Source organism: Hippoglossus hippoglossus, chromosome 5 (genome assembly GCF_009819705.1).
Source record: "Hippoglossus hippoglossus isolate fHipHip1 chromosome 5, fHipHip1.pri, whole genome shotgun sequence".
Classification (NCBI taxonomy): Eukaryota; Metazoa; Chordata; class Actinopteri; order Pleuronectiformes; family Pleuronectidae; genus Hippoglossus; species Hippoglossus hippoglossus.
This window is the reverse complement of record NC_047155.1, coordinates 2136269-2161268: the sequence shown is the minus strand read 5'-3', so window position 1 is coordinate 2161268 and position 25000 is coordinate 2136269. Positions and strand designations below refer to the sequence as shown.

Sequence of the window (25000 nt, the reverse complement as noted above, 5' to 3'; positions counted from 1 at the left end):
GTTGTCGGTCATTTTCAGACCTTATTGCCTTTCTCTTTGTGTTTGTCAGGTTACGTCACTCTCTCTCTCTCACACACACACACACACACACACACACACACACACACACACACACACGCTCACATATAAACACACAGAGAGTTATCACTGGCCTACAGGGACCCATTACTGCTGTGATCCGAGGCTTTTATATGGTGGCTTGGTCTTAAAAATGGGCATTTATTGCTCCTGCTGATAAATAGCGTGCAGGCGCGTTGCGTTGTGTTTCTTTGGAAAAGCTATAAGCCTCCACATGCATGGTGTGTTTGTGAAATTTGTGAATTTTGTGTCTGATAAACACACAGAGGTTCGGCCGTTGTGTCTGCATCGGGGGGAAGATGAAGAATAATCACAACCTCCTGAAGCCGTGAAACTTCCTTCCAGGTTTGTGTTGATCTCAAACATCGGAAACAAACACACACACGCAAAGAAAAGTAGTAAAGGATAAAGTTAAATGACCCATTTGTCAAATTCCTGATTTCCATCTCTTGAATCTCAGTGATGATCCCATTTCTCCATCACTCCCCTGACGTACCTGTTCTTTCTTTATATAGAAACAATCTATTCAGCCTAACTACTCAACCCCCCCCCCCCCCCCCCCCCCCCTTTCCTCTCTCCTTCACTCACTCTCCTTCCTTTCCTTCTCCTTCCCTTCATCTCGTTGCTCTCTTATATCTCCCGCTGCCATTTGCTACGTCTGTCACTGACGGCTCTATCTGCTGTAGTCGGAGTTACAAAGGGATTTCAACCAGTCAGGTAATCCATCCGTCTCCGTCTCCGTCTCCGTCTCCGTCTCCGTCTCTCCCTCTGTGGACGTGTGACGCTGCTCTAATGGCTTCACTCTGACAGACTGACAGCTCCACGCAGGCCTCAGAGCGACGTTTCAACCAACGCCCCGATTCTAAATCACCCCCATTTCTCCTGGAAGGAAAGTGCTTGTTTAAAATTTAAGAACACTCTTAACTTGCCTTTATTTAGCCGGTGGAAAAAAAAGTTTGCAGAAGAATAAAGTTGTGGAAAAATCGAAAAAGAGATGACATTTCATTCAAAGATTTATACGGCTGAGATCGGAGAAGTGACAGGAGCTCTCACTCGGGGACATTCAAGGTGACCCCAAAAAATCTGCTTATTCTTTTACGTTGAATTTAAAGGAGGCGTGTTTGTTCTTCTCCGATCAGATTCATCACCTCCACCATCAAGTCCTCAGTTTGCATTTTACATCCGTGTCTGTCCCGACTTGTGTTTTATATTTGGTGACGTCCGAGTGTTGACGATAAAAACGCGTTAGAGAAGTAAAGGAATGAATATAAAAACACAAATCCACCCGATTTAACATGTACTTGGTTTTATATGTATAATCTTATCTCATCTCAGAGAGGGGGGTTGACATGAAGTCGGAGCAGTGTGACGTCTTTTCAAAGACTCAAACCCGCAGCGATCCGCTGACACTGAGAGAATGCAGAGGAGGGAATAAAACCGTGGGGGGTTTAAACAGCAGCTGTCTGTCACCCTGTCAATGTGTTACTATTGCTCCGCGCCATTTGTCATTTCACCGGCCCGACGGCGCCGCTTCCCGCCCGCCCACAAATCACAAATGCAATCAAGTCAGCCCCGACAAGGGCCCTCCAATCACCAGCGCTGACCAAAAAAGCGGACGGGATATTTAACCTCTGTACCCATCAGCCGCCACTTGACACACACACACACAATACACACACACACACACAATACTGCTGTGACACACTGTAATTCACAAGTCTATTACTGGTGGCAGTTTAAACAAGGCATGATAGCGTGTGTGAGTGTGTGTGTGTGCAGTCTATGTGTTTCAGTCTAAGTATGTGTCACAACTGAATGGCGAGGCGCGCTCTGATTAGTGCTGATTTGTTTTCAGCCTCTCGAAGGAAACATAAGAAGCAGCGCTGACGAGCAGACACACACAGACACACACACACACACACACACACACACACACACAGACACACACACACACACACAAAAGATGAAAACACACAGATACGAGAAAAATGTCAAAATACAACTCGAGACGTTCACCGCAGTTCAAACATACTTTTCTGTCAAGCTGTCAAATCTGAAGAAAATAACATGGATGGAAACTGAGAGGCAAATTTAGGACAAAGACGCTTCAGGAGGAACGAGTGTTGGCGGGAGGGGAGGTGCGAAGAGACGGGAGCGAAGGAGAAGAAGAAGAAGAAGAAAGAATAGAATAGAAGTGGTAAAGAGAAGAGCAGAGACAGGCAGAGCCGCGAGGCTTTCTGCAACACGGTTCGGCTCCGGGACTGTCAGTCAGTGCAAACATCAACACATCAACAGCGCAAATGACAGGCTACAACAAACACACACAAACACACACACACACACACATAACACACAGCAGAGCTCCGGCTATCTTTACAATAACCTCAAACCTCCAGGAGGAGAAGGAGGAGAAAAGCTGTACATTTCATTCGGCTGTCAACACTTTGAAAAGGCTTCAAAATGCCGAAGAGGAAAAAAGAAATCTCACAGAGAAAAGTGAAAAATAGGAGAATAAAAGACGGCCTGATGTGAAACTCTTAGAAGAAGGCAGGTGGCGGAGAGGGAACGATGATCCAGACGGGCAGACGATTGACTCATCGGGTTTTCGTCTGACACTGGAACTTCACATCTGCCACATCTGTATCTGCAGGTCTGCAGGTAGCGAAGCTGCACCTTCAGCCTCAGGCCCCGCTGGTCAGAACAACCCAGTAACACAGTCTAACATCTGGCTTGTGTCTGCAGGGTGAATGGATTCAATCCTCATTAGCTCCGCGGTCGGACGACTCTGCAGACGTTCTTCACGGAAACGAGACACCAGGGTGAACGTGCTAATTTCTTCTAGATGCTGACGCTGCACATTTCGTTACGACGCAGTGAATCTCCGACGGGCGAGGTCAAAGAGCTTGGCCCTACCCGTGTGTTTTGGGCGTGTTTGCCCATTTCTCCATGTGACGTAGACGTAGTGGCCATCTTCAACCGTAGTGTGTTCAGGACCCCGCTATAAACGAAGAGGTAGACAGAAATGCCTGAATTCTTTACCCACAGACGAAGTGAATCAAGATGGCGACCGCTGCCAGTCAAACGTATGAAATCTTGCAAAAATAACCATGAAAAATTGTTTGAATCCAGCGGAATATTCATTTTAATCCAGTAGCACATGTGTCCCAATTCCACAGTTGTCGGACGGATGGAACACGGCCTGAGAAAGAACTCGTTAGATTTTGGCGAATCCAGGAAACGTGTTGTCACCATCTTTGGTATTGATTGAATTTACGGGGACGGTTGGCGCTCGGCAGAGGAATGAGCGCTACTGTATTCGTGGCTATTTAACGGTTTGTCTGTCAGCAGGATGACTGAAAAACTACTAAACCGATTTCCCGTTAAATGTTTCAGTGGGATGGGGCAAAACTTTTACAGCTATAAAGTTTGAACTTTAGCTTTTCACGTAACTTTTCTTAACAGAGCCACCCAGCAAATGTTATTCACACAATTCTACACGTGTACAACAGTAAACATCTTAAACTATAGATCTTTGAAACTTAAAACAATATTAAAAGTTAATGCACATTTAACCCTTCTGCTCTAAATACTACTTCCTTTAAAGTCACAATCTAATAATGTTTCTTATTATGTCGTGAAGTTGTGATTACGTTGGAAACTAAAAAACAAAACCTGTTCACTTTCATACTCTTGATTCTGTGAATAAATAATAAACCTGTTATCTGCCGACCTTCTTATCTTTTATCTGTTACATCTAACACCGTGTTCTCTTCTCTTGTAATTGCTCTTAAATACATTTTTTTCTGTTCCTCCTCCTCTTATCTGTGTCCTCGTCTCCTTGTTGCTGCAGCAGCTCAATGTCCCTCCGGGGATCATTAAATGCTCGTCTGTTCAGATTCACAGGGAGAGACGACAGAGATCGTCTGTCACCGCTTCGAAACCGCAAATGAACATGTCGCTGTCGCTGTTTGACTTCAAGGGAGACGCACCACTGCCATTTTAGTTCTTAACAGCCTGTTAATAGAACTCAGAGATATCGTCCAAATACACAGTGCGGGCGACGACGAGAAGGAGACAGAAGGAGAACGCACATAGATGCAGAGGAGGTACGAGAGAAGGTGACGTGTAGCTTCTGGAGTTGAAGATTGTTTTGTGAGAAACAGTCGGCGACTCGGTGCAGAAGAAAGAACGAAGGATTTCTACTCGTCTTTGTGATTTCTCCTCCTCTGTGAGAGAATTACGTCTCTGTCCATCTCCACCTGAGCCCCTCGGCCTCTCTCTGCTTTGTTGTATCTGCCAGTTAAACCATTTCAAATCTCCTTCACTGTGTCGTGGCAGGAAAGGAACCAAATTAAAACAACACGAAAAGACCCTTTCACGATGCGGTGTGGGACATCATTTAACAGGAGTGTCACCTCTCTCCGTCCAGTGGAGCTCACGCGAAGCTTTACAGTGACATGTTGCATGTTTGATAGCTTCACCCTTGATACGTTGGAGATGTGCAGAAGTAAAACTCGAGAGTTTCAGGACTGAACCTGAAGGAGAAGAGGGAACAACTTGATAATTCACTAACAAATCCAAGGTGGATTTCTGTGTGATGATTTGAAAAACTCTTTCTGTCCAACAGAGCTTTATATAAACGACAGTACAACAAAAAACTTTTAAGACATTCCACATTCCAGGTCTCGAAATTGCTTTTTTCGAAACAAACTGGCGAGTAACTAAAAGTAAAGCGAGTCATTAAGGAAGCGTCTTTGTGCCTTTGTGTCCGTCTGTGCTCGTCTCCTTTCTTCGGTCTCTTTCTCCCTCATCTCTCTATCTGGATGCTCGTCTCTCGGCCTTTGTGAAGCATCGTGTCCCTTTTGCTTTTTCTTTATCTTCCTCGGTGAGTGCGGGGCGGCCTCTCTCTCTCTCTCTCTCTCTCTCTCGGCGCTCCGGTGCCTCGTGTCAATCGCGACCACACTTTCCCTCCGTCGGCGTTCTCTGAAATCTCTACTTCCGTCTCCCTTTTCATCTTTTTGTAATATTTCCGAACGCTCTTTTAAATGCGCTTCATAACAAACTGCTTTACCTTTGTCGTCCTCTTTCCATCTTCATGAATGAAATATCTCTTTTGCCGTTGCTTGGTTTTGATTTCGACATCCAGTCCCTCTGTTATTTGACATCATACGCAGACACACACTTGCACGACATGTTAAGAAAAGACAAACACACACATCTGTGCAAACACTTTCCCTTTGATGAGGCTCTCAAATACGCTGATGATGCTCAATTATACAGATGATGATTTTCCGCCTGTTTTCCAGTATTATCACATATCTCTCAATCATCCTCTCTTCCTCTGTCTGTCTCTCCATCTTCACTGTACACCCCCCCCCCCCCCCTCCATCTCTCTCTGATCATTTTCCACGTCTCAGATTGTGGCCGTGTTGATGGTTGCTGAAAACATCGACTGGCTTTGAAGTTTGATGTTTGGTGCTCGTGTGAGTCGTCTCGCTCAGCCTGCGGTTTGAAGGTAATAAGAGATATGAGGTGTGTGTGTGTGTGTGTGTGTGTGTGTGTGTGTGTTGTGTGTGTGTGTGTGTGTGTGTGTGTGGTGTGTGTGTGTGTGTGTGTGGTGTGTGTGTGTCTGTTTCTGTGTGTAGGGCCAGGCAGTGAGCATGGGAGGAATAAAAAGCCCTAGAAGCCTCTATTCTTTTGGAGATTTGCAGGTTTGTGAGAAGATTGACAGTGAAATAAATTTACTGTGGTGGCCTTTTTTTTTTTCCTTCCTCCTCTTTTCTGGCTCATGTTTTTTGTCATTCTGAAAAATGCCGGTAAGAGCTCGGATAACAATACTAGAAGTGTGCATGTGTCTGCGTGTCAGTCAAGCTTTGCAGCCTATAAGTATAAGTCTTTTATAGTGTATACTTCATTCCATCGCAAGATCCCGTACATTCTCACGTATATGACCTCCTATAGGCTACTTTACAGGAAAAGCAGGAAGTCTTTAGTCTCAACATCATATATATATATACGACCGTAAGTTACGAGGAAGAAATTTCAACATTGGTGGAACTCTTTGAGGCTAGAAAGAAACTACAGACGTCTCCATGTCTTACTTCTTCCTGAAGAGGAACGTTATCACAACCTCCTCGACCCCCGTCGTTGTCAGAAAGTCTCGACTCTGCGCTGCCCTCCAGTGGATGCATTGCTGCACGACTTTGTTAACGTAAAAGACGCATGAAGGCATGTGAGCAGTGACGGTTAGATTGTTTGAAATGGACGTGTGTCTCTTTTTTCGTAGCTAAAAGCAGCGTAAATGACCCTTTACCCGCCGTGCGAAACCCGATGAATGATAAAATATCCCTGTTGCCGTCCAGCGTGTTGATTTGCATCATGTTCCTCAGATCTAAGTGTGTTTCTCTGATGAGGTTAGATAACAGCAGGACGCATGAAAAGATGTTTTCCCGATTGTAGGATGGATTATGTCGATATGAAGGTGACGGTAGGAAGGAAAACTTGTCCAGTTTCGTCACATCTTTGAGTCGTCGTGTGTGTGTGTGTGTGTGTGTGTGTGTGTGTGTGTGTGTGTGTGTGTGTGTGTGTGTGTGTGTGTGTGTGTGTGTGTGTGTGTGTGTGTGTGTGTGTGTGTGTGTGTGTGTGTGTGTGTGTGTGTGTGTTATATTACATCATTACAACATCAATACAGAGATGATGAGGGAGGAACTTAACAAACCTCCCCTTCCAATCCACTGATGCCTGAGATCGATACGCTGTCAGGGGCATGGACTATATGACAATGATGTCTCAATGGGGGTGAGACAAGGGAGAGATGCCGAGAGCGATGGCGCCCGTCCAATCTCGTGGAGTGTGGGTTATACGCTCTCTGACAACTGTATCAACCTCATCAATATTATGGAGGTGAGGCGCGAAAGAGGATTATATGATCGCTGTGTCGATGTCGGAGGCAGCGAGACAAAAGCAAGAGGCTTAAATTTTACCCTGCACACATGAACGTGCTGTTCCCACGCTGGTGGCAAAGATCTAACACTTTAAAAAGCTTTGAGGCAACACGAAGCTTGAAATCACCAGGGAACCCAACATTTATGAATATTGATGCGAACGCATACTCTTAAAAAATATACCAACATTTAAATTGAGCCTCAACTTGTTTGTCTGCCGATGAACCTCGACTCTGTGGAACTCGGATCTCTGAAGAACCTTGTTCCAAACCTTGTTTGTTCTACAGCTACAGAACACGTTTGTGAGCCAATAGATTTCTGTTGAATTGTGATAATGGTCCCAAACTCAAGTGAAGAGCGTCAAGGTTTCCAGTTTCTAAACTCAACTTTTCCTCCAGACAGGAGCGGCGTCCTTTTCTGCTTTTGTTCTCCATAAATCTTCTGGTGAGTGAACATCATTTCTTACAACTCCAAACATCTGGGTTTTCCACAAGTTGTCCCGTTGTGACTGAGGCCTGGTGAAAGTCTAATGCAGACATCGTACATCTTTAAATCAGATGTTCTTTCACATTTTCTGTATTTTCAGCTATTTCACTCGATTTGTATCCGTCCGTTTTCTTCCACTTATCCGAGGTCAGGGCACGATGGCAGCAGGTTCCTCTCCCCAGCAGGTTCTGACTCTACTCCTGGGTTTAATCCCAGTTTGTTGTGTCCAGAAAGCTTTGCCTTTTCGGCTGAGCTCCCTCTTCACCACAATGCTCCGGTACAATGTAATTTCTGGTGATGCCAGACTGATCTGCCTGTCCGTCAACCACCTGTGTACTTTAATCAACTTCCAACGTTTAATTAGGTCCAACAGAGAATCATTTATAGATTGTGCCTAAATCATTCACCATCATTTTTTCGCAATGTAGGAATTAGAAATATTTTCAAAAAGCTGCACATCCATGTTGCATGTTTATTTTTCCAGTTATAGATTCGTGTTGATGCTTTAATTTAAACAGCTGAGGTCCAGTACGAGCAGCAGACTCAACATCAGGGTATAAAAAGGACAAAGTGCGAGAGTCTGACAGACAATTTGTTCTTGTCCTGCTTTATCAGATCTGTAGCTGTCAGGCCAGCGAGCAGTCGATAAGTTGTCTGTGATGAGGAGAGCTCATAGGCCGTGATGGCTATCACCACTGACAACCACCACCACGGCGATAGATGAGACTGACATGAGACGTGAGAGAGAGAGAGAGAGAGATGAGAGGGAGAGAGAGAGAGAGAGAGAGAGAGAGAGAGAGGAGAGAGAGAGAGAGATGAGAGAGGAGAGAGAGAGAGAGAGAGAGAGACAGAGAGACGGGTCGTGTCCGCTCAGTCGTATCAGATCGTCGGTGCAGGATCGCGGTCGGTGAGTGGAGGCTGACGGATCTGTCTCACCACCACCTCTCACATGTCAGAGACAATGATGGGGAAAGATAGAGGGGGGGGGGGGGTGCGATGATGATGATGTACGAGCACGATAATTGACTCGACTGAGAGATAATATATAATATAGAAAGGGGGAGAGGGTCATTGGATCGTTGGGTGTAATATGAGAATGATTAATGGTTATAGACAAGTGGAAAAGATGGATATAATGAAGTTCTCTGTGGTGATTTTAAACCCAGGAGCCAAAAGGAACATTAACATGAACACGGTAAGGTTTGCATCTCCTGTGCAAAACCATATGTGACTAAACACTCAGTAAAACGTGTGTGACTGCAAGAAAAGGTCACTTTCACGTTTACTTTGTTTGATCCAGAGCTTCAGACTCTTCAGTTCAGTCTGAAGCTGAACATCAGGGCTGAACAGTTCCTCAGAGCAGAAGAGGTGTTGGTCTGGATCAAACTGAACCAGGGTTCTGTTGGTTTGCAGTGAAAACACTTTGTTGGATAGTTTGGACCAATCACAGGAAGTAGAGACAGAATTAAACAATAGAAGAAGAAGAAGAAGAAGAAGAAGAAGAAGAAGAAGAAGAAGAAGAAGAAGAAGAAGAAGAAGAAGAGGAAGCAGCCGCAGTCTTCACCTCCGACGATATAATGTTTGAGCCAAGAGGACGTTCATTTGACGTTTCCTTTTCTCCATTCAAACAGAATCATTACTTCCCCCCTCAATTAACAACACGCCCACGTCAAACGCTGTCTACAAACCAATCAGAGTCGAGTACAGGTAGACTCCGCCCACGTAGGTGATGACGACAGGACGAACGTATGTCAGAGAAAATTCCCTAGTCCCTAAATTACAATGTGAAACCAAAAGTAACCAGATCAGATGAAACTATGGAACAAACACATGAAGCCTGGTTCAGACTCTTAATCATAAAGATACATCAAAAAACATATAGATTTATAGATTTATACGGTTTTAAAGAGTAAAACAGGGAGGATGCCCTCGCTCGCGTTCTTTACATATTTACATAACTGTGAATCTTAACGCTGCTTCGGTAAAACACTTTGTGATAAACAGTCAAGTTAATGGAGTGAAGAAAGGAGGAGAAGGTGACTGAGACACAGGGAGAGAAATGGATGAGACGAGTGTGTGTTGTGAGCATGTGTGTGTGTGTGTTTGTGTGCGTGTGTGTGTGTGTGGTGTGTGTGTGTGTGTGTGTGTGTGTGTGTGTGTGTGTGTGTGTGTGTGTGTGTGTGTGACATATAGAGAGCGTGCAGGAGAATAAGACGGAGAGATGGGACATATGATTGCCATTTGGCGTTTGAGAGGCGGAGAAAGAGAAACCCATCCGTGGGTCACGTCACAATCTGTCTCCTCGGTTACATCAGCTCAGATGGACGGAGGGAGGGGGGGAGGGAGGGAGGGACGGAGGGAGGGGGGGAGGGAGAGAGGGAGGGAGGAAGGGAGGGATAAATCTGGAGAAAGAGAAGTTAACTTCTTAACCTTTCCCCCTGAAGCTGAAAGTGAGACCATTTTAACGTCAAACTTTTCATCCTGCCACTTTGAAACCGTCTTTGCAACTTAAACGTGCCAAAGAACGTGCGTCTTTTAAACAAATGTGATGATTCATCGTGCGGTAAACACCCGAGAACCTCCAGAGGGAAAACTATAAAAAAAACTACTTTGTGTCGTTCTTTTCATTTCTGACATGTTCTCCGGAGAAGTTACTCTTTTTCCACGTACCCAGGACGACACAGTGAGCAGAGTAAGGTCAGAAGAAGAAGATTACCCAGATCCACTCCCTGCTCTCTTCAGTTACCGAGGGACCCACAGTTAGGAAGCCCAATAAAAACAACTACTGAACTGAATTTTCTGCACGGATGCACTCTAATGCTTTCGGAGAGACGGACGAGTGTGTCCCAATTCAGGGGGGGGGGGGGGGGTGCATCCTTCGGAGGCTCAATCTTGACGACTGATTGGATCACAGACAGCATGACTGTACACGGCTGCACCATTCATAGGGCTCCTTCCCTCCAAGAGCAACACAGGCTCCGACAGGTGGATCCTCCCCCAGGACGACCTTTCCCAGGATTCATTGCACGCTGGCAACGAATCAGTTTTAGAAAAAGAGATAATTGCAGCAATAAATGAGTCCATGACAATAAATAATTCTTCCTAAAACATCATCCATCTCCTGAAGCTTCATTCCTTCACCCTGGCAAGATTTCAGCAAATGCTCAAAAGGGAAAATTAGACTCGTACCAGTAGGCAGGGCCGGGTCCATGGTGGGCTTTTCCCAGGAGTTCACTTGTTCCCAGGTAAATCCATTGGTTCCCAGAGACACGCTGTAGCCGCAGCCGCTGTACGACTCTTCGAAGGTGCAGCCGCCTGAGCAGAGGACGGAAAAGACGCGTAAATTACAGCAGAATATGGACATTTTAACTGCACAAGCACAACAGCCATCAGCTTAAAGACAGTATTTGGACAATGCATGGACAAATATTACCCGTCCGAAAAAACAGACATGATCTTTGTACGCACGACGAAAAACAAGACAAGGAAAGACAGACGATAAAATAAAGAAAAGCAAATATCTCGCCATAACCACTTTATGACCATATCGTACAGATGTATTGATCCATGCACGCAGGTTTTTTCCGCAAACTACTCCCATTAAATGCGAAAATATCCATAAGCTTAAAGGAAAATGTGTTATAGAAAGATAAACCCCCTTGTTTTGAATTACAACATCTGTATCATTATCTGCATCTGCACCACATTCCACCCGTTATATAGATTTACATAATCCTGCTACATGTCAGACAATCCATGGAAACCTAAGTAAATATAATTACTTCTACATATTCACTGAGTATAGACGCATCAGAAATAAAGTTTTCTGACAGGAAATGAAAAGAATTCAGGTTTTCACAGAAAAGAGCAGCTGGTCTTTCCTACGAGTCGCACGATCAAAAGTTGCTGAAGCCATAAAAAAAAGATCTGGAAATATGATTAGATTCTTCTCAAGCATATTTGCGATTCAAGTATTTTATCCAGCACTTGTTTTTAAAACCACATCTTCAACCACTTGTACAAGATTTTAATTTCCAAGTGTTTTTTACGTGCAGGAATCGGAGCTTTCATGAGCTGCTGTCGACAACATTATACTAATTAAGTTATCAGCACGAATTGAAAGAGCCACTGCAAGACAGACACTGTCAGAGTTTATCAGAGAAGAGGGGAGCGCACGGGGGGTGGGGGGGGAGAGAGAGAGAGAGAGAGCATGTCTTTATGTGAGAGAGCGAGCGAGCGGCGGAGAAAGAGAAACCTCTATGTGTCAACATGATTAAGTCACAGTCTCATCGTTATTTCATGGCCCAGCTAAGTCACATTTTCCACTGCATTAGCCTTCTCTGCTGGCCTAGAGCACTACACACACACACACAGACACACACACACACACACACACACACACACTTCCCTAATTAGACATATGCTTTGACACACAACCATTTTAATTTGTTTTGAAGCATTTGGACTGAGGGAACGTTTGTGGCTTTGTTCATGAAATCACCTAATGATGCTTTTTGTCGTCTTTCGACAGCAGCGCAATGGTTAAATTGATCTTCAAAATAAAAGACAAACTTCAACATGTTTGTTGATCTCAATGAATCCAGAGACTCAGCGATGCTGTGAAGTCTCTTAGTGCATCGAGGATCTACATTAATAGATATACTATATTACATATATATATACAGTATATGACTATTATTTTCCTGCAATTTTGTGTATGGAAGTAAGAAAATCTTCTGGACTTTAAATTCCTTCTATAACATTGACCACACATCCCCATAGTGAACAGAATACAAAGAGAAACTACAGTAAATGGTAAACACACATTTCTATAGTCACATCCGCCCATCGACACACACATATCCATATAGTTCCTCTCTATGCTGCACTTTTCTATCACACATCCACCACACAATGACCGAATCAAGGGGTTTCACTCCAGCACGCGGCCTGGAGGAGCCAGGAATTGAACGGTCGGTGGACGACCCGCTCTTCCCCCTGAGAGGCGGCCGCCCACATAGCAAACCCCCGAAAGTGCAAAAACACAAAGGATGTGTGGCTTCGTTTCAATCGTACATCAACTGGGAAATCTAATCGCAGAATGATCCTTTTTTTCTGTCTGTTTGAAAAACAACCTCCAGCAGTGGGTGGAATATTCCTAAAAGAAAGTATTTCTCTTACAGATATGAAAATAGCTGTTATGAATTAATCACCACTGAGATAATTAGCCTTTATTGCCCCCTCGTTGTTCGGTGATCTCATTAGAAATGGAAAGAAATCAAAGTGATCTCATTAGAAGAGACTTATAAACAGGCGAGGGCGTGTGTGTGTGTGTGTGTGTGTGTGTGTGTGTGTGTGTGTGAGAGTGGGGGGGTCCAACATCAATATTCAATATCCGATCTGCAATTTTAAAACCACTATCAGGGGATGAGAGGGAGAAGTGGCTCACAGCAGCAGGCGAGTGTGTGTGTGTGTGTGTGTGAACGAGCGTGTGTGTCAATGCCCCTAATCTAGTTTTCAAAATCAGTACAACACCTCCCTGTGTCTCATAATGACACACACACACACGCACACACACACACACACACACACACAAACACACACACTCTCTGCCAGAAAGTTTCTATAATAAAAAATCTGAACACTGTTACTGTATTCTGATCTGAAGCCTGCATGTGATGTGTGTACATGCGTGGCTGTAGGCGTGTGTGCATATGTTATTTTGTGTGTGTGTGTGTGTGTGTTTGTGTGTGTGTGTTAATGTGACACCAAAACAAGCAGAATCCCTTCATCTCTGCTAATTAACATTCCTGTTACCAATGTGATCAAATATTGATATGACGACTGAATCAGGCCCACACACACACACACACGCACACACACGCACACACACACACACACACGCACACACACGCACACACGCACACACACACACACGCACACGCACACGCACACACACACGCACACACACACACGCACACGCACATGCACACGCACAGACACACGCACACACACACACGCACGCACACACACACACGCACACACACACACACACGCACACACACACGCACACACACACACACACACACACACACACACACACACACACACACGTACTTTGAGTTTTTAGTTTGTCCCATGTCCCGTCTGCTAACGTGGAAGAGGCAGGGTTTAAAAGCTACACTGCAGGCAGCCACCAGGGGGCGCTCCATAGGAAGCTGCTGTACCAGATAGTGAAGCTCGGTCAGAACGGGTTTAACGACGTGTAGGAAAACCTGTCATCTCTTCTTCTGTTAATTATTAGAATGCAATTTTACTTTTACTATATTTCCTTCGCTGTGATGAGTCTGTGAACATTTTTGCTTTTCAAGATCTGCTGAGCTGTGTCTCAAACCTGCTCATGTGACAGGGAGCTCGTCCGGGCGTCGGATGATTGTGTTTCTTTAAAAGAAAATGAATTCGAGTCACACTTAAAAAGGTTTTCATCCCAATTTTCCTTTTTTCTTTCTTCATTTTATTAAAACAGGGGCTCGTCGTCCTTGTTGTTGAGCTGCACTTTGTTCCGCTGTCAGAATAAACAACGTTCTCTCCGTATCCTAAGAAGCAGCACGACAGTCACTCCTCACAGAGTGTGAGTGGTGTGAGCACGTCTGTGTTCGCAGGTGGTGGAATCACACTTCTCAAAAGGAAGGAGCACAATTTGGAAACGGAAATATAAAAAAAACGTGGAGATATTGAGAGACACGTTTATTTTATACCTGATTTGAGGAAATATATTTTTTTCTTATTCTAAATGTTGTGTATGACGAGAATGTGTGTGACGGGTCGACAGACTTCATATCGTCTATCAATGTCATCTCCACATTTACCCGCATCAGCGAATGGCCTTGATGACCAATCAAAACGCTTTGCAGTACAGTTTGGGGGTTCCGTATCTTGCTCAAGGGCACTTCGGTGGAATGGGAAAGACAAACCGCCGACCTTCTGGACAGAGGACGACCACGTGACGTCACCCGTCGGTTTGCGAGCTGCTGTTTTGAAGCCTCCAGTTTGACATTTTGTCCGGCGCCATCTCTTGAAACCGGAAGTGACCATATTAGGAGAAGCAAATGGGTGGGGCCTGATGGAGGACACGCCCACATGTGCCCATTGGACACTACTAGCTGTCACATGGGTCCACGCCCCCAATGAATACAGTGCGTTATGGTCTATTTGACTCTAAATGGATCATAAATTGCTAAATGAGCATCAGCTGTTTTGAAGAAGACTTGAAAACTAGAGATTCTCTGATCAACACACACTCATGGAACTCTGTGGTGTTTTCACAACCTTGATTTTGTATTTATCCTTTAATTGAAAATGATCAGATCACAGATAAACCGACTTTTATTGAATTAGTCGCTTTATTTTGATGCTTTGTTGTCGTCCATCATTTCTAATCAGATTTATGTTCAAGCAAATGAACAGATCGCCCAGAAACTGAAAATCCATTAATCGCTGTGTGGATCCGGATCAGGGGGCAGATCCAGGAGTTTTTCATCACTTCCTTTAACGTCAACTTTTTTGTCGATTAACATTCAAGAAAAATTAGGCGTATTAAGGGAACTGATGTTTATAAGTGAGAGAAATTTACTGCAGTGAATTAAAATGTGCTTTTCATAAGGGGACCGTCGGGCCTTGAGTGACATTCCAGTTATTAGATCAAATACCATCGACTTCCACTTACAGTGTAAAATATTCTAATACTCCACAGCTTTGTTGTATAGTGTATAAGCAGATCAGACGGCTGACACGGTACGCTTTAACTGTCTCTATGAAAAATCCATTTTAATAAGTAAATAGGTTATTGTGAATTCATCCATTCAGAACGGATCTTTGTGCTTCAGCTCCCATCTGGTCCATTTAGACACGTAGACAGCAGAGATCCGACGAACTCAGTATCACTGATACACGCTGGCATTATGCAAGTAACCTGGTTTCCCTCCGCTAACGCTCTCACACACACACACACACACACACACACACACAAACAAACACAAACACACACACGAGAGCAGCAGAAATAACTCTTTGCCCTGAGTTTACCCACTCGCACACAAATAAACACATCCTGCGCTGATAACACTTATTTAAGCAGAATCCCCTGTCTTTCTCATGTTAAGATTTCCATCCCCTCGAGGCGCCGATAGCAACCATTAGAGCCTTTCATCTCCGCCAAAGCTAACACAGAGCGACAGAACCCACGGAGTCACAAACCGGGGGGGGGGCACCCCGAGGCGCCCGGCTCTAAAGAGTCTGTTTGCTGCTCACTTAGATAACATCTACTGATCCTGAGTGTGTTCAAGTGTGTGTGTGTGTGTGTGTGTGTGTGTGTGTGTGTGTGTGTGTGTGTGTGTGTGTGTGTGTGTGTGTGTGTGTGTGTGTGTGTGTGGGAGCAGAGCGAGGACATGCTGTTGTGTGTTCTTGCAGAGCCGAGCGGTTTTCTGTGTCAGAGGTGGGAAGTAGCCGAGTGCATTCACCTAAGTACTGCACTCATGTATAATCTGGAGTTGTTTGTCAGTGTCAGTATTTTCATTTCAGGATAATTCTACTCCTCACAGTCAAATGTAAGTTTTTAATTAACTATATTTAATATTAATATAAAGTAACAACTCATATTAACACTCAGTAGAATTAGATTTGGCTGATTAATATGAGCATTTGATGATTTGTTTCTGCAAGTCGTTCATGATATCTTGTGCTTTCGGTGTAACTTGGAGCCGGGCCCGAGCAGTAGTGATGCAGCCGTGATCGTGGGATGCAGCCGTGGTTTTTGAGCTTCCGCTGATACGCTCGACCGATCAGGAGTCGTCTCAGCTGTCAATCGTGACGTTTCAGCCAGTTAATATAGCACCACACAACTAATTCAATCCAAAATGGGTCCATGTCCCGTCTGCTAACATGGAGGAGGCAGGTTTGTGACCTGTGCTGCCTCCCGCCGCCTGGATGAGCTTTTAAGGAGCTGTCATGTCGTCCATCTTAATTTACAGACAACACTAACAACACATTCGAAATGCGCAACAACTAATTGAGTCGACGCTTGATACCCAACCGAAGTCGATGTAGTGGGAGGATTTAAAAAACGAGAATAACATCAACACTCTGCAGCTTCTCTGCAAAAAAAATGCTTCGACTTGAAGAAAGTCTCCGACTGATGAGTCAAATCCAATCCTTCAGGGGGAGCAGCACGTATCTGTGCAGCTGTTTGAGTCCTTTCATTTATATACAGTTATAGTTCAACGCTACGATATCATCTACTCACGACTTCTTCACCGTTATTCTTCTAATAACTAAATTCAAGGAATATAAATCCAACGTGGGTGTTTGTGTGCGTGTAAGTCAGAGTGAATCCTGGCTGAGAAAGTCTGGAAACACAGGTGTGTGTCTGTGGGTGTGTGGGTGTGTGGGTGTGTGGGTGGAGTGACTCAGTGTGTGTGCGCATGTGTGTGTGTGTGTGTGCGTGTTTGTGTCCCTATCTCGTCTCTTAGTTAACTCATATTAAATCCACTGTCAGCCAACATAAGTCATTTAAAACCATATGCCAACATATGGCATCTGCACCCAACCCCTCCCTCCGTGCACACACACGCACACACACACACACCACACACACACACACACACACACACACACACACACACACACACACACACACATCCCGAGGCGAACTAAACACACTGACTAAATACTAAATGCCATTACTGCCACTCCAATAGGCCTGGATAACAAGCAGATGGAGGTTGCGCTGTGTGTGTTTGCACGTACGTTTACACTGTTTGACGGAATAACTCAGAAAAACACACAACGTGCGCTGGTGAGTCAGTGAACTCACTCCTCTACATTGATTTGAAAGAATTATAGATAAATAAATAGGAAGCAGTGTCGTAAGGTGAGAGGATTAGAGTTTTGCGTGAGGCTTTTACATTAGTGCGTGTGTGTGTGTGTGTGTTGTGTGTGTGTGTGTGTCTGGAGAGTAGGAGGTGAGAGGATGGTGTGAGAGGATAAATGCTGAATAGATTCATACAGAAAATGTCTGTAATGAAACAGGTTCAAGTGATAAAAGACGCAGTGTACGTGTCTGTTATCTGGGAAAAACATCGGGTTCACAGGCACAAAGAACTTTCTTGCATCTTGAGTTTGGGTCGGACTCGTTCTCTCTCTCGGGGGTTTGGACGGAAAATTGTGTCCCGGGTGAAGCATGAGTGAGTAAAGGAATTAACGTGAATGAGTGAAGAGTGAAACAGCTGTTGTGTGCGATTGTTCCCTTAAATCCCCTCCTCTCAGTGTGTGTGTGTGTGTGTGTGTGTGTGTGTGTGTGTGTGTGTGTGTGTGTGTGTGTGTGTGTGTGTGTGTGTGTTAAAGTGTTAAAGGGTAGGAAGTGATTTCCTGAAGGGTCTATTGTAACTTTAATTATCTGCTACATGAATCAATAGGGGACCTGCCTTGTAACCTTTAGTTCTACATGAAAGAACACGGAAAACAACGTCGCCACCGATTGCTTTCACTCACGCACACACACACATAAAACACACGACAATCGCACAAAAGCACACACAAAAACACTTGCACATACGGTTCGTCTGCACTGAGCTGAATCAATTGGATCAGACAGAGGGGTAACTACAAAGGGGAAGTTGAGAGATTGGAATGCAGAGGAGATTGATGCACACACACATGAACACACAGTCGCTGTCACACACACACACACACACACACACACACACACACACACACACGTGCCCTCTGTCTGAAATGACTGGCTGCAGCAAGTAGTCTAAGTAAATTTAGAGAAGTTCACAAAGTAGGAGAGTAACAATTCTAATGACACTCGCACACACACACAAAGCTGATTTGATTTACGTGTTCCCCCGAAGCTGCTGTAACTTTATTTCACTTCTCAAAACACGCCTGGAAGTTTATACTCTTAAATCTAATTATGTCGGCCTGGTCTTGGACTGGAATCCGAACCAGTCCAGTCTGGTTCCAGTCCAACCCAGTTTGACCCTGAGGTAAATCCACTGAGTCCAGTACGGAGCAGAGCAGCTGAGGGAACTCGCTTTGGCCCCAGATGTAAAAAGCAGGTTATGAGTGTTTTTAACAAATGGGCGATCATTGAAACGGGTGGTGCGGGCGAATGGAAACAGTTTTTCCTGTTTCAGCCTTCTGATTGGACGCAGAATGAGTAAACAGCCCATAGATCATCAAACAGTTGAAAGTGTTTCACAGGAAGAGAAAGGACAGAAATCGAGATAAAGAAAATACTCTCGCTGTGTCTCAGATCCTGGTGTGGCTGCACTTCAGGGCCGAGTGCATCACATCGGCACGTCCCATTTCAAAGGCTACTTCAAAGGCAGTCGACAAATGCATCCTTTCATCCCCGAGAAACGAAGGTCTCAGCGACGGACGTTTTTCAAAGAGGTAACGGCGACGGCAAGTGACAAGACGTCCGATGCTCGAGTATCACGCCTCAACTCAACCGGACAGCTCACGGTACAAAGGGGCATTCAAAACTTTCTTCTTGTTGTGTGAAACTTCAGCTCCGTTGCTAGGCGACAGTAATAAAGGCGGGGCACAGAAAGCAGTGACACAGACAACTCAGGTTGGGCCTTCGCAGTCTATGTGGCCCGTGAAGGAGGTGGTCTTCATGGGCCAGGTACACGATGGCATTAACACTGGGATATTGTGTTGTTCATTTCATTGGGCCTTTAAACTCAAGTGTAAGTACAGACACTCTACAACATGGTTTAATTCTTGTTTCATTTTATTTTCCTGTGACTACTGGGTTGAAAAGGACGAATTGGAATTGATGGAGACCAAAGTTTCCTTGGAAATTGGGACTTTTTAAATAAAAAAATCAAAAGAACGTGGGAAAAATCTGTAATTCTCAAAGTGAATGGATCAGAAGATCGAATCTGACTCAGGTCTGATCCTGATATCCTCGAATGCATGATTTCAGAAAGACCTTCGTTCTATTAACGACTCGAATGAGGCCGAATAAGAGAATTTCAATCGTGACCGACACACGTGAAATCAGACGTTGCATCGTTGTCTTTGATTCACAGCTTCGCTCTGTGATGATTGTCCAGTTGGTTCGGTGTGAACTGTCAGATCAGCCTCTCGTGTCACACAACAGCCTGTCAGGCAGTTTCATGACAAGTGTCGGAGACGGACTGAGTCACAACATGAGTCATCTGACACACTGACACACACAGACACACACAGACTGACACACACAGACACACACACACTGACACACACAGACACACACAGACAGACAGACACACACAGGTTTAATCACAGTACTCTCATTAACACCCTGAAAAACATGAACAGCGAGGAAGAGGGAATCAGAGGTGAAGAAAAACGTTCTGCTTCCCTTGTTAGTTTGTCCTTTCCTACGTTCCGTTATTTGAATCCCACTTTCCTTCCTGCGTTCCCTCTTTCATTTGCTCCTTCCTTCATTCCCTTGTTTGTTCCCGTGTGTGTTTCCTCGATCCCACGTTCCACCCATCCTTCGATTCGTTAATTATCTTTTACACTAAAATGTGCCGAACAAGAATGAACACAGCGAGCAGCACGGGTTTGTTTACAAAGAAATGTTTGGGGACTGAAATATGTTATTACGAAAGTCCAGGAGTCTGAACTGGGTTTTTTTTCCTGAACATTAACCCGAACCAAATCTGAACCGTGAGCCTGAACAGACGAGGCAAGTTGTACGACTCAAATTGGCCCTCGCAGATATAAATGTACACACAAAAAAACACACACACACACACACACAGCCATGGGATGAACCTCCACACACTAACTCCTCTATCACACACACAAAGACAGACACAGTGAGACAGACACACACACACACACACACACACACACACACACACACACACACACACACACACACACACACACACACACACACACACACACACACACACACACACACACACACACACACACACACACACACACACACACACACACACACACACACACACACACACTCACTCTCTGTGGTGCTCATTAGGAGAGGTAGCAGGTCCAGACCTCCTCTCAGCAGAACTACAGGGGTGAGCGACTCCCTCTCCTGTCAACTTCACTCTTTCTTCACTTTTCCTCCTTCACCTCCGTCACTCTCCCTCTTTCATTCCTCTCAGATCTATTATTCTCCTCCTTTCTATTCCTCCCTCTCCTCTTCGCCATCGTTCTTGTGTCTTTTCTCTCGCTCTCCCTCCCCTGCCCTCCACCTTTCTTCTCTCGATCCCTCCTCGTCTCATCACTCGCTTCGCTGCGGCAAACTCTTTCCCTCTCCTCTCATTTGTCTGTCCATCACTCCGATCCTTTCCCTTTTTCTCTCAGCTCTGATTCTCTAATCGAAATCAAATATACATGAACTTAAGTTGTCAAATAATTAAAACCGATAAAGTACGATGAGCTCATCCTACATTCTAGTCTGATATTTATTCTTTAATTTACATTTCCCTGATTTGGTCGAGGATCAGTTGAACCTAAGATCCAAGAAATGGGGATAATATTGTAAATTTAAGCACAGAAGTTTAGTTTAGACTTCTGGAGTATACGGAACCACGATCTCAACACGTTGCGGGAGGATCGGAAAACAAGGAAACTGCTCAACGTGCCGTCAGGGAAGAGGAAGTAAATGATTGAAATGAGTTTTTCAGAATCATCTCGATTTCACTTGGGGCTTCTTTACTCTGCAGAACTTTTACATTCACACAAAACTTGTACAACACACTGGAGGAAGGAAACACTGAGACAACATCATATGTCTCCTTTAAAGAGGCTCGAGGGTCTGGAGAGTGCTGGAGGAGGAAGAGGTGGAAGAGGAGGAAGAGGTGGAATCAGTGTCTCTGTGACAATGATAATATATTTCTCCAAACGTACCAATAATTCACGATGTCACATTCAGCTCCGTTGTTTTCAAGTTCTTGGATGTGAGGTCGCAGGTTGATCGATGTTCTGATTAGCTCAGCTCGTTCTCGGTCTCCCTTTCTCTCCCTAATATCGTCAATAAATACGTACAATAAAACTAAATGAGTCCATTTGTATCCCGAGCCGCTCGAGCCGATGAAGGTTTCTGACGCAGCCCCGCAGCATCGTAAAGAAACGCCTAAAACTCATAAAATTTGTCAGTGTGAGATGATTAGCTACTGTAGAATGCATGTGCTGCATTTTCACTGCTGCTCGTTTCTGATTACTGAGGGAGAAACAGACGCTCCGGGACACACACACACACACACACACACACACACACACACACACACACACACACACACACACACACACACACACACACACACACACACACACACACACACACACACACACACACACACACACACACACACACACACACACACACACACACACACACACACACACACACACACAAACTTATATGCTGGCATTTAAACTTTGGGTTTCTGAATTTGTATATTTGTGTACATGCATGTGTTTAATGAAACACATATGCACGTGTGTTAACATGTGTGTGTTGGTGGTGGTTAGTTAGAGAAAGAGAGAGAGAGAGAGAGAGAGAGAGAGAGAGAGAGAGAGAGAGAGAGAGAGCTGTTGGCAGTAAACACACTCCTCTTCCTCAGCTCGGGGAATTCACTGGGTGATAAATAAGTACTGCTTGCAATTATTCCCACGTGTGTTTGTGTACACAGATACTTCAAAACATTACACACCCACACACACACCCGCACACACACACGCACACACCCACACGCACGCACATCTTGTTGCGACACTAAGGCAGATAAAAAAAACAACATATCCAGTTTACATGCGAACATGTGAAGCTGCAGTTTTTCAAACATCTTCTGTCCACGATGAAACTGACAAATGTCTGACATCTTTCTTCTTGATCACTTGTATTTGATGTCCGAACATTCACATGCACTCATCTAACTTCTTCACACCTTTCTTCCTTTTCTCAGACCCCTGCTTGAAGATGACACATCTTGCCAAGATTGACAAAGGAGAAGAGTTTTTAAATCTGAGCTGAGATAGTGTGGGAGTGACCTCACCCTCACCTCTGCTGTTCGACCCCGTCTTCACCCTCACTGCTACACTTACTGATGGGTACACAGAGTGATGGAGTGTGTGTGTGTGTGTCTGTGTGTGTGTGTCTGTGTGTGTGCAGGCTAAGATTAATCCTCTGCACTTTCCCAGCACACACACACACTAACAGCTGCTGTTTACAACCTTGACTGGTCTTCATGTCAAAGTGAAGTATTGCTGCTGTAGTCGCAGGTTTTTTCCGCCGCTCACTGTGATATGTTAAACCACTGAATTATAAATGGTCATTGATTGGCCGAGCTCACGAGCTCAATAATCAACCAAGATGCAATAAAGTACAGAGAAGGAGAATAAGAGAGAAACGCAGGGAGGTGAACACACGGAACTTGACTTGTACGACAATGACCCGCTGTCACTTCCAGGAAATATACTGGGAATGGAAGCTCAACAGCATCGTGAGTGAAATGAATCCACGCACAGTGAAGTCAGCATCGTTTCTGTCTTAGGAGAGAACACGACATGAACCTCTGCACGTCCTCACTGTACGAAAGGAAACGTTGATTTAACTCAAGAAGGAGAAATCAGCCGCAAAGCCCTTTTTAAGTTTACTCACCTTTAAGGCTTTCATTAAATTAAGAAGTTCACTCAACGTACTATTTTAAGTAACTATTCAGATCTACTCATCTATCAAAGTGACGTATACCTGAATTATTAAATCTTATGAATTCGTAACTGTGCGTTTTTATGGATTGAAAAAAAAAAACCTATCACATCATATTTTAAGTTGAGAGAACTTTACATGTAACGTAAAATATCCTTTTTCACTTCAACTTCACTGCCCATTAGTTGAGTTTACTCACCTAAAAACGTGTTATGGAAAGTCAACGTGACATGGACCGTTTACTAAAATCAGCTGGCCAACATTTGCTCTAAACCACAAACCTGCACATTCCCATTAGTTTCTTTTATCACATTAGTCAAACGTTTCTCAACACAAACCATTTTTTGCGTTTTAGATCCAAATGACATTTTTGGCTAATGTCTATTAATCAGCATATGACTGAACATAATTTAAAAAGCCAATCGTCGATGCATTTTGGTCAATGTGTTGAAATGTGGTCAAACGACAAACTGACTACAAAGCAATGCTAATACTCAGTGGTGTGAATACTTGCTGTAAAAATATAATTTTCACTTTTCCAGCTGTCCCTGGTCCCTGTGAGGAGATATTCACGTCTTCCACTGACAGTTTGTCTGAAATTAGCATTAAAACAACATCTTTAAAGTCGCATAAATACATAGTTTGAGGATTTGTATAACTCTAACACACAACACACACACACTGCACTGCACTGCACTCCACATAATATCCCTTTAAGCCAATGCCAGTTCAATCCCTGTTAATATTCATAAGGGGAGCGTGTAGGTTGAAGTGGCCCTTCACTCTGCACCTCTCGCAGGCTTAATACTTGATTTAGATTAGCTCCACTGCTAAAACCTCCTCTTAGCTGCGCTGCAGGTCGCCGGCGCCACACAACATTTGGCCTCTACTTCAGATATCGGCAGACGGAGGTTATGCAGGTGCTCTTTATCTCAGTCCGTACTTCTCTCTCTGCGGTTTTATCTAGATTGACGGAGAGATGTGTGGTCCTTTTGGGTTTCTGGGTGATATCGACTGCTGCTGCTCATGTTTCCGTCCGAACGTCCACACGATAGCTGCACGACGGACTTTTACTCATTTGCATAAAGTGAGGGTCAAATCTACTTTATGCAGATTCAGAGCAGCTGCCTGGGAAATGTTAAACCGTGATTCAACATCGGCCCTTTTTCCACGTAGAAGGTTTTCAGTAACAAAGAACAAAGAACACACACACACACACACACACACACACACACACACACACACACACACACACCACACACACACACACACACACACACACACACTGATTACCCATCTTCCTCTCTTGTCAACCAAAACAGACTTAGGCAAAATGTACACAGTCTCCCCTCATGCAGAAGAATGATCAGTATAGCAGGGACTGTGTCTCTGTGTGTGTCTGTGTGTGTGTGTGTGTGTGTGTGTGTGTGTGTGTGTGTGTGTGTGTGTCTGTGTGTGTGTGTGTGTGTGTGTGTGTGTGTGTGTGTTATAGACCATTAAAAAAAAACCTGAGTATAAACTACGCACTAATTGAAAAAAGGTACTCTGCAGTTGCCTGTTCAGTTATTTGTGCGAATGCTCCTGCTTGTGTGTGTGTGTGTGTGTGTGTGTGTGTGTGTGTGTTTATTTGTTTGAAAGTCAGAGAGTTTGTGTGTCTTTGTGTTTGTACCACCTGAGGTCATATTGTTGAAACCAGGTCATCGTTTCACCCTGACCGGAGAGCAAGGACGGGCGTACCCAAGGGCTC

At 44.4% G+C, this 25000-nt stretch overlaps 1 protein-coding gene across 1 annotated transcript in view; it reads right to left on the bottom strand.

The window, feature by feature from the left end:
• The window catches only part of LOC117761171 (receptor-type tyrosine-protein phosphatase T-like), a 152834-nt gene that overhangs the window by 102606 nt on the left and 25228 nt on the right, over positions 1-25000 (bottom strand). Inside the window, exon 2 of the mRNA XM_034584837.1 lies at positions 10698-10823. Within this exon, the coding sequence (XP_034440728.1) occupies positions 10698-10719 (22 nt within the window). The 5' untranslated portion in view covers positions 10720-10823. The remainder of the gene's footprint in view (positions 1-10697; positions 10824-25000) is intronic.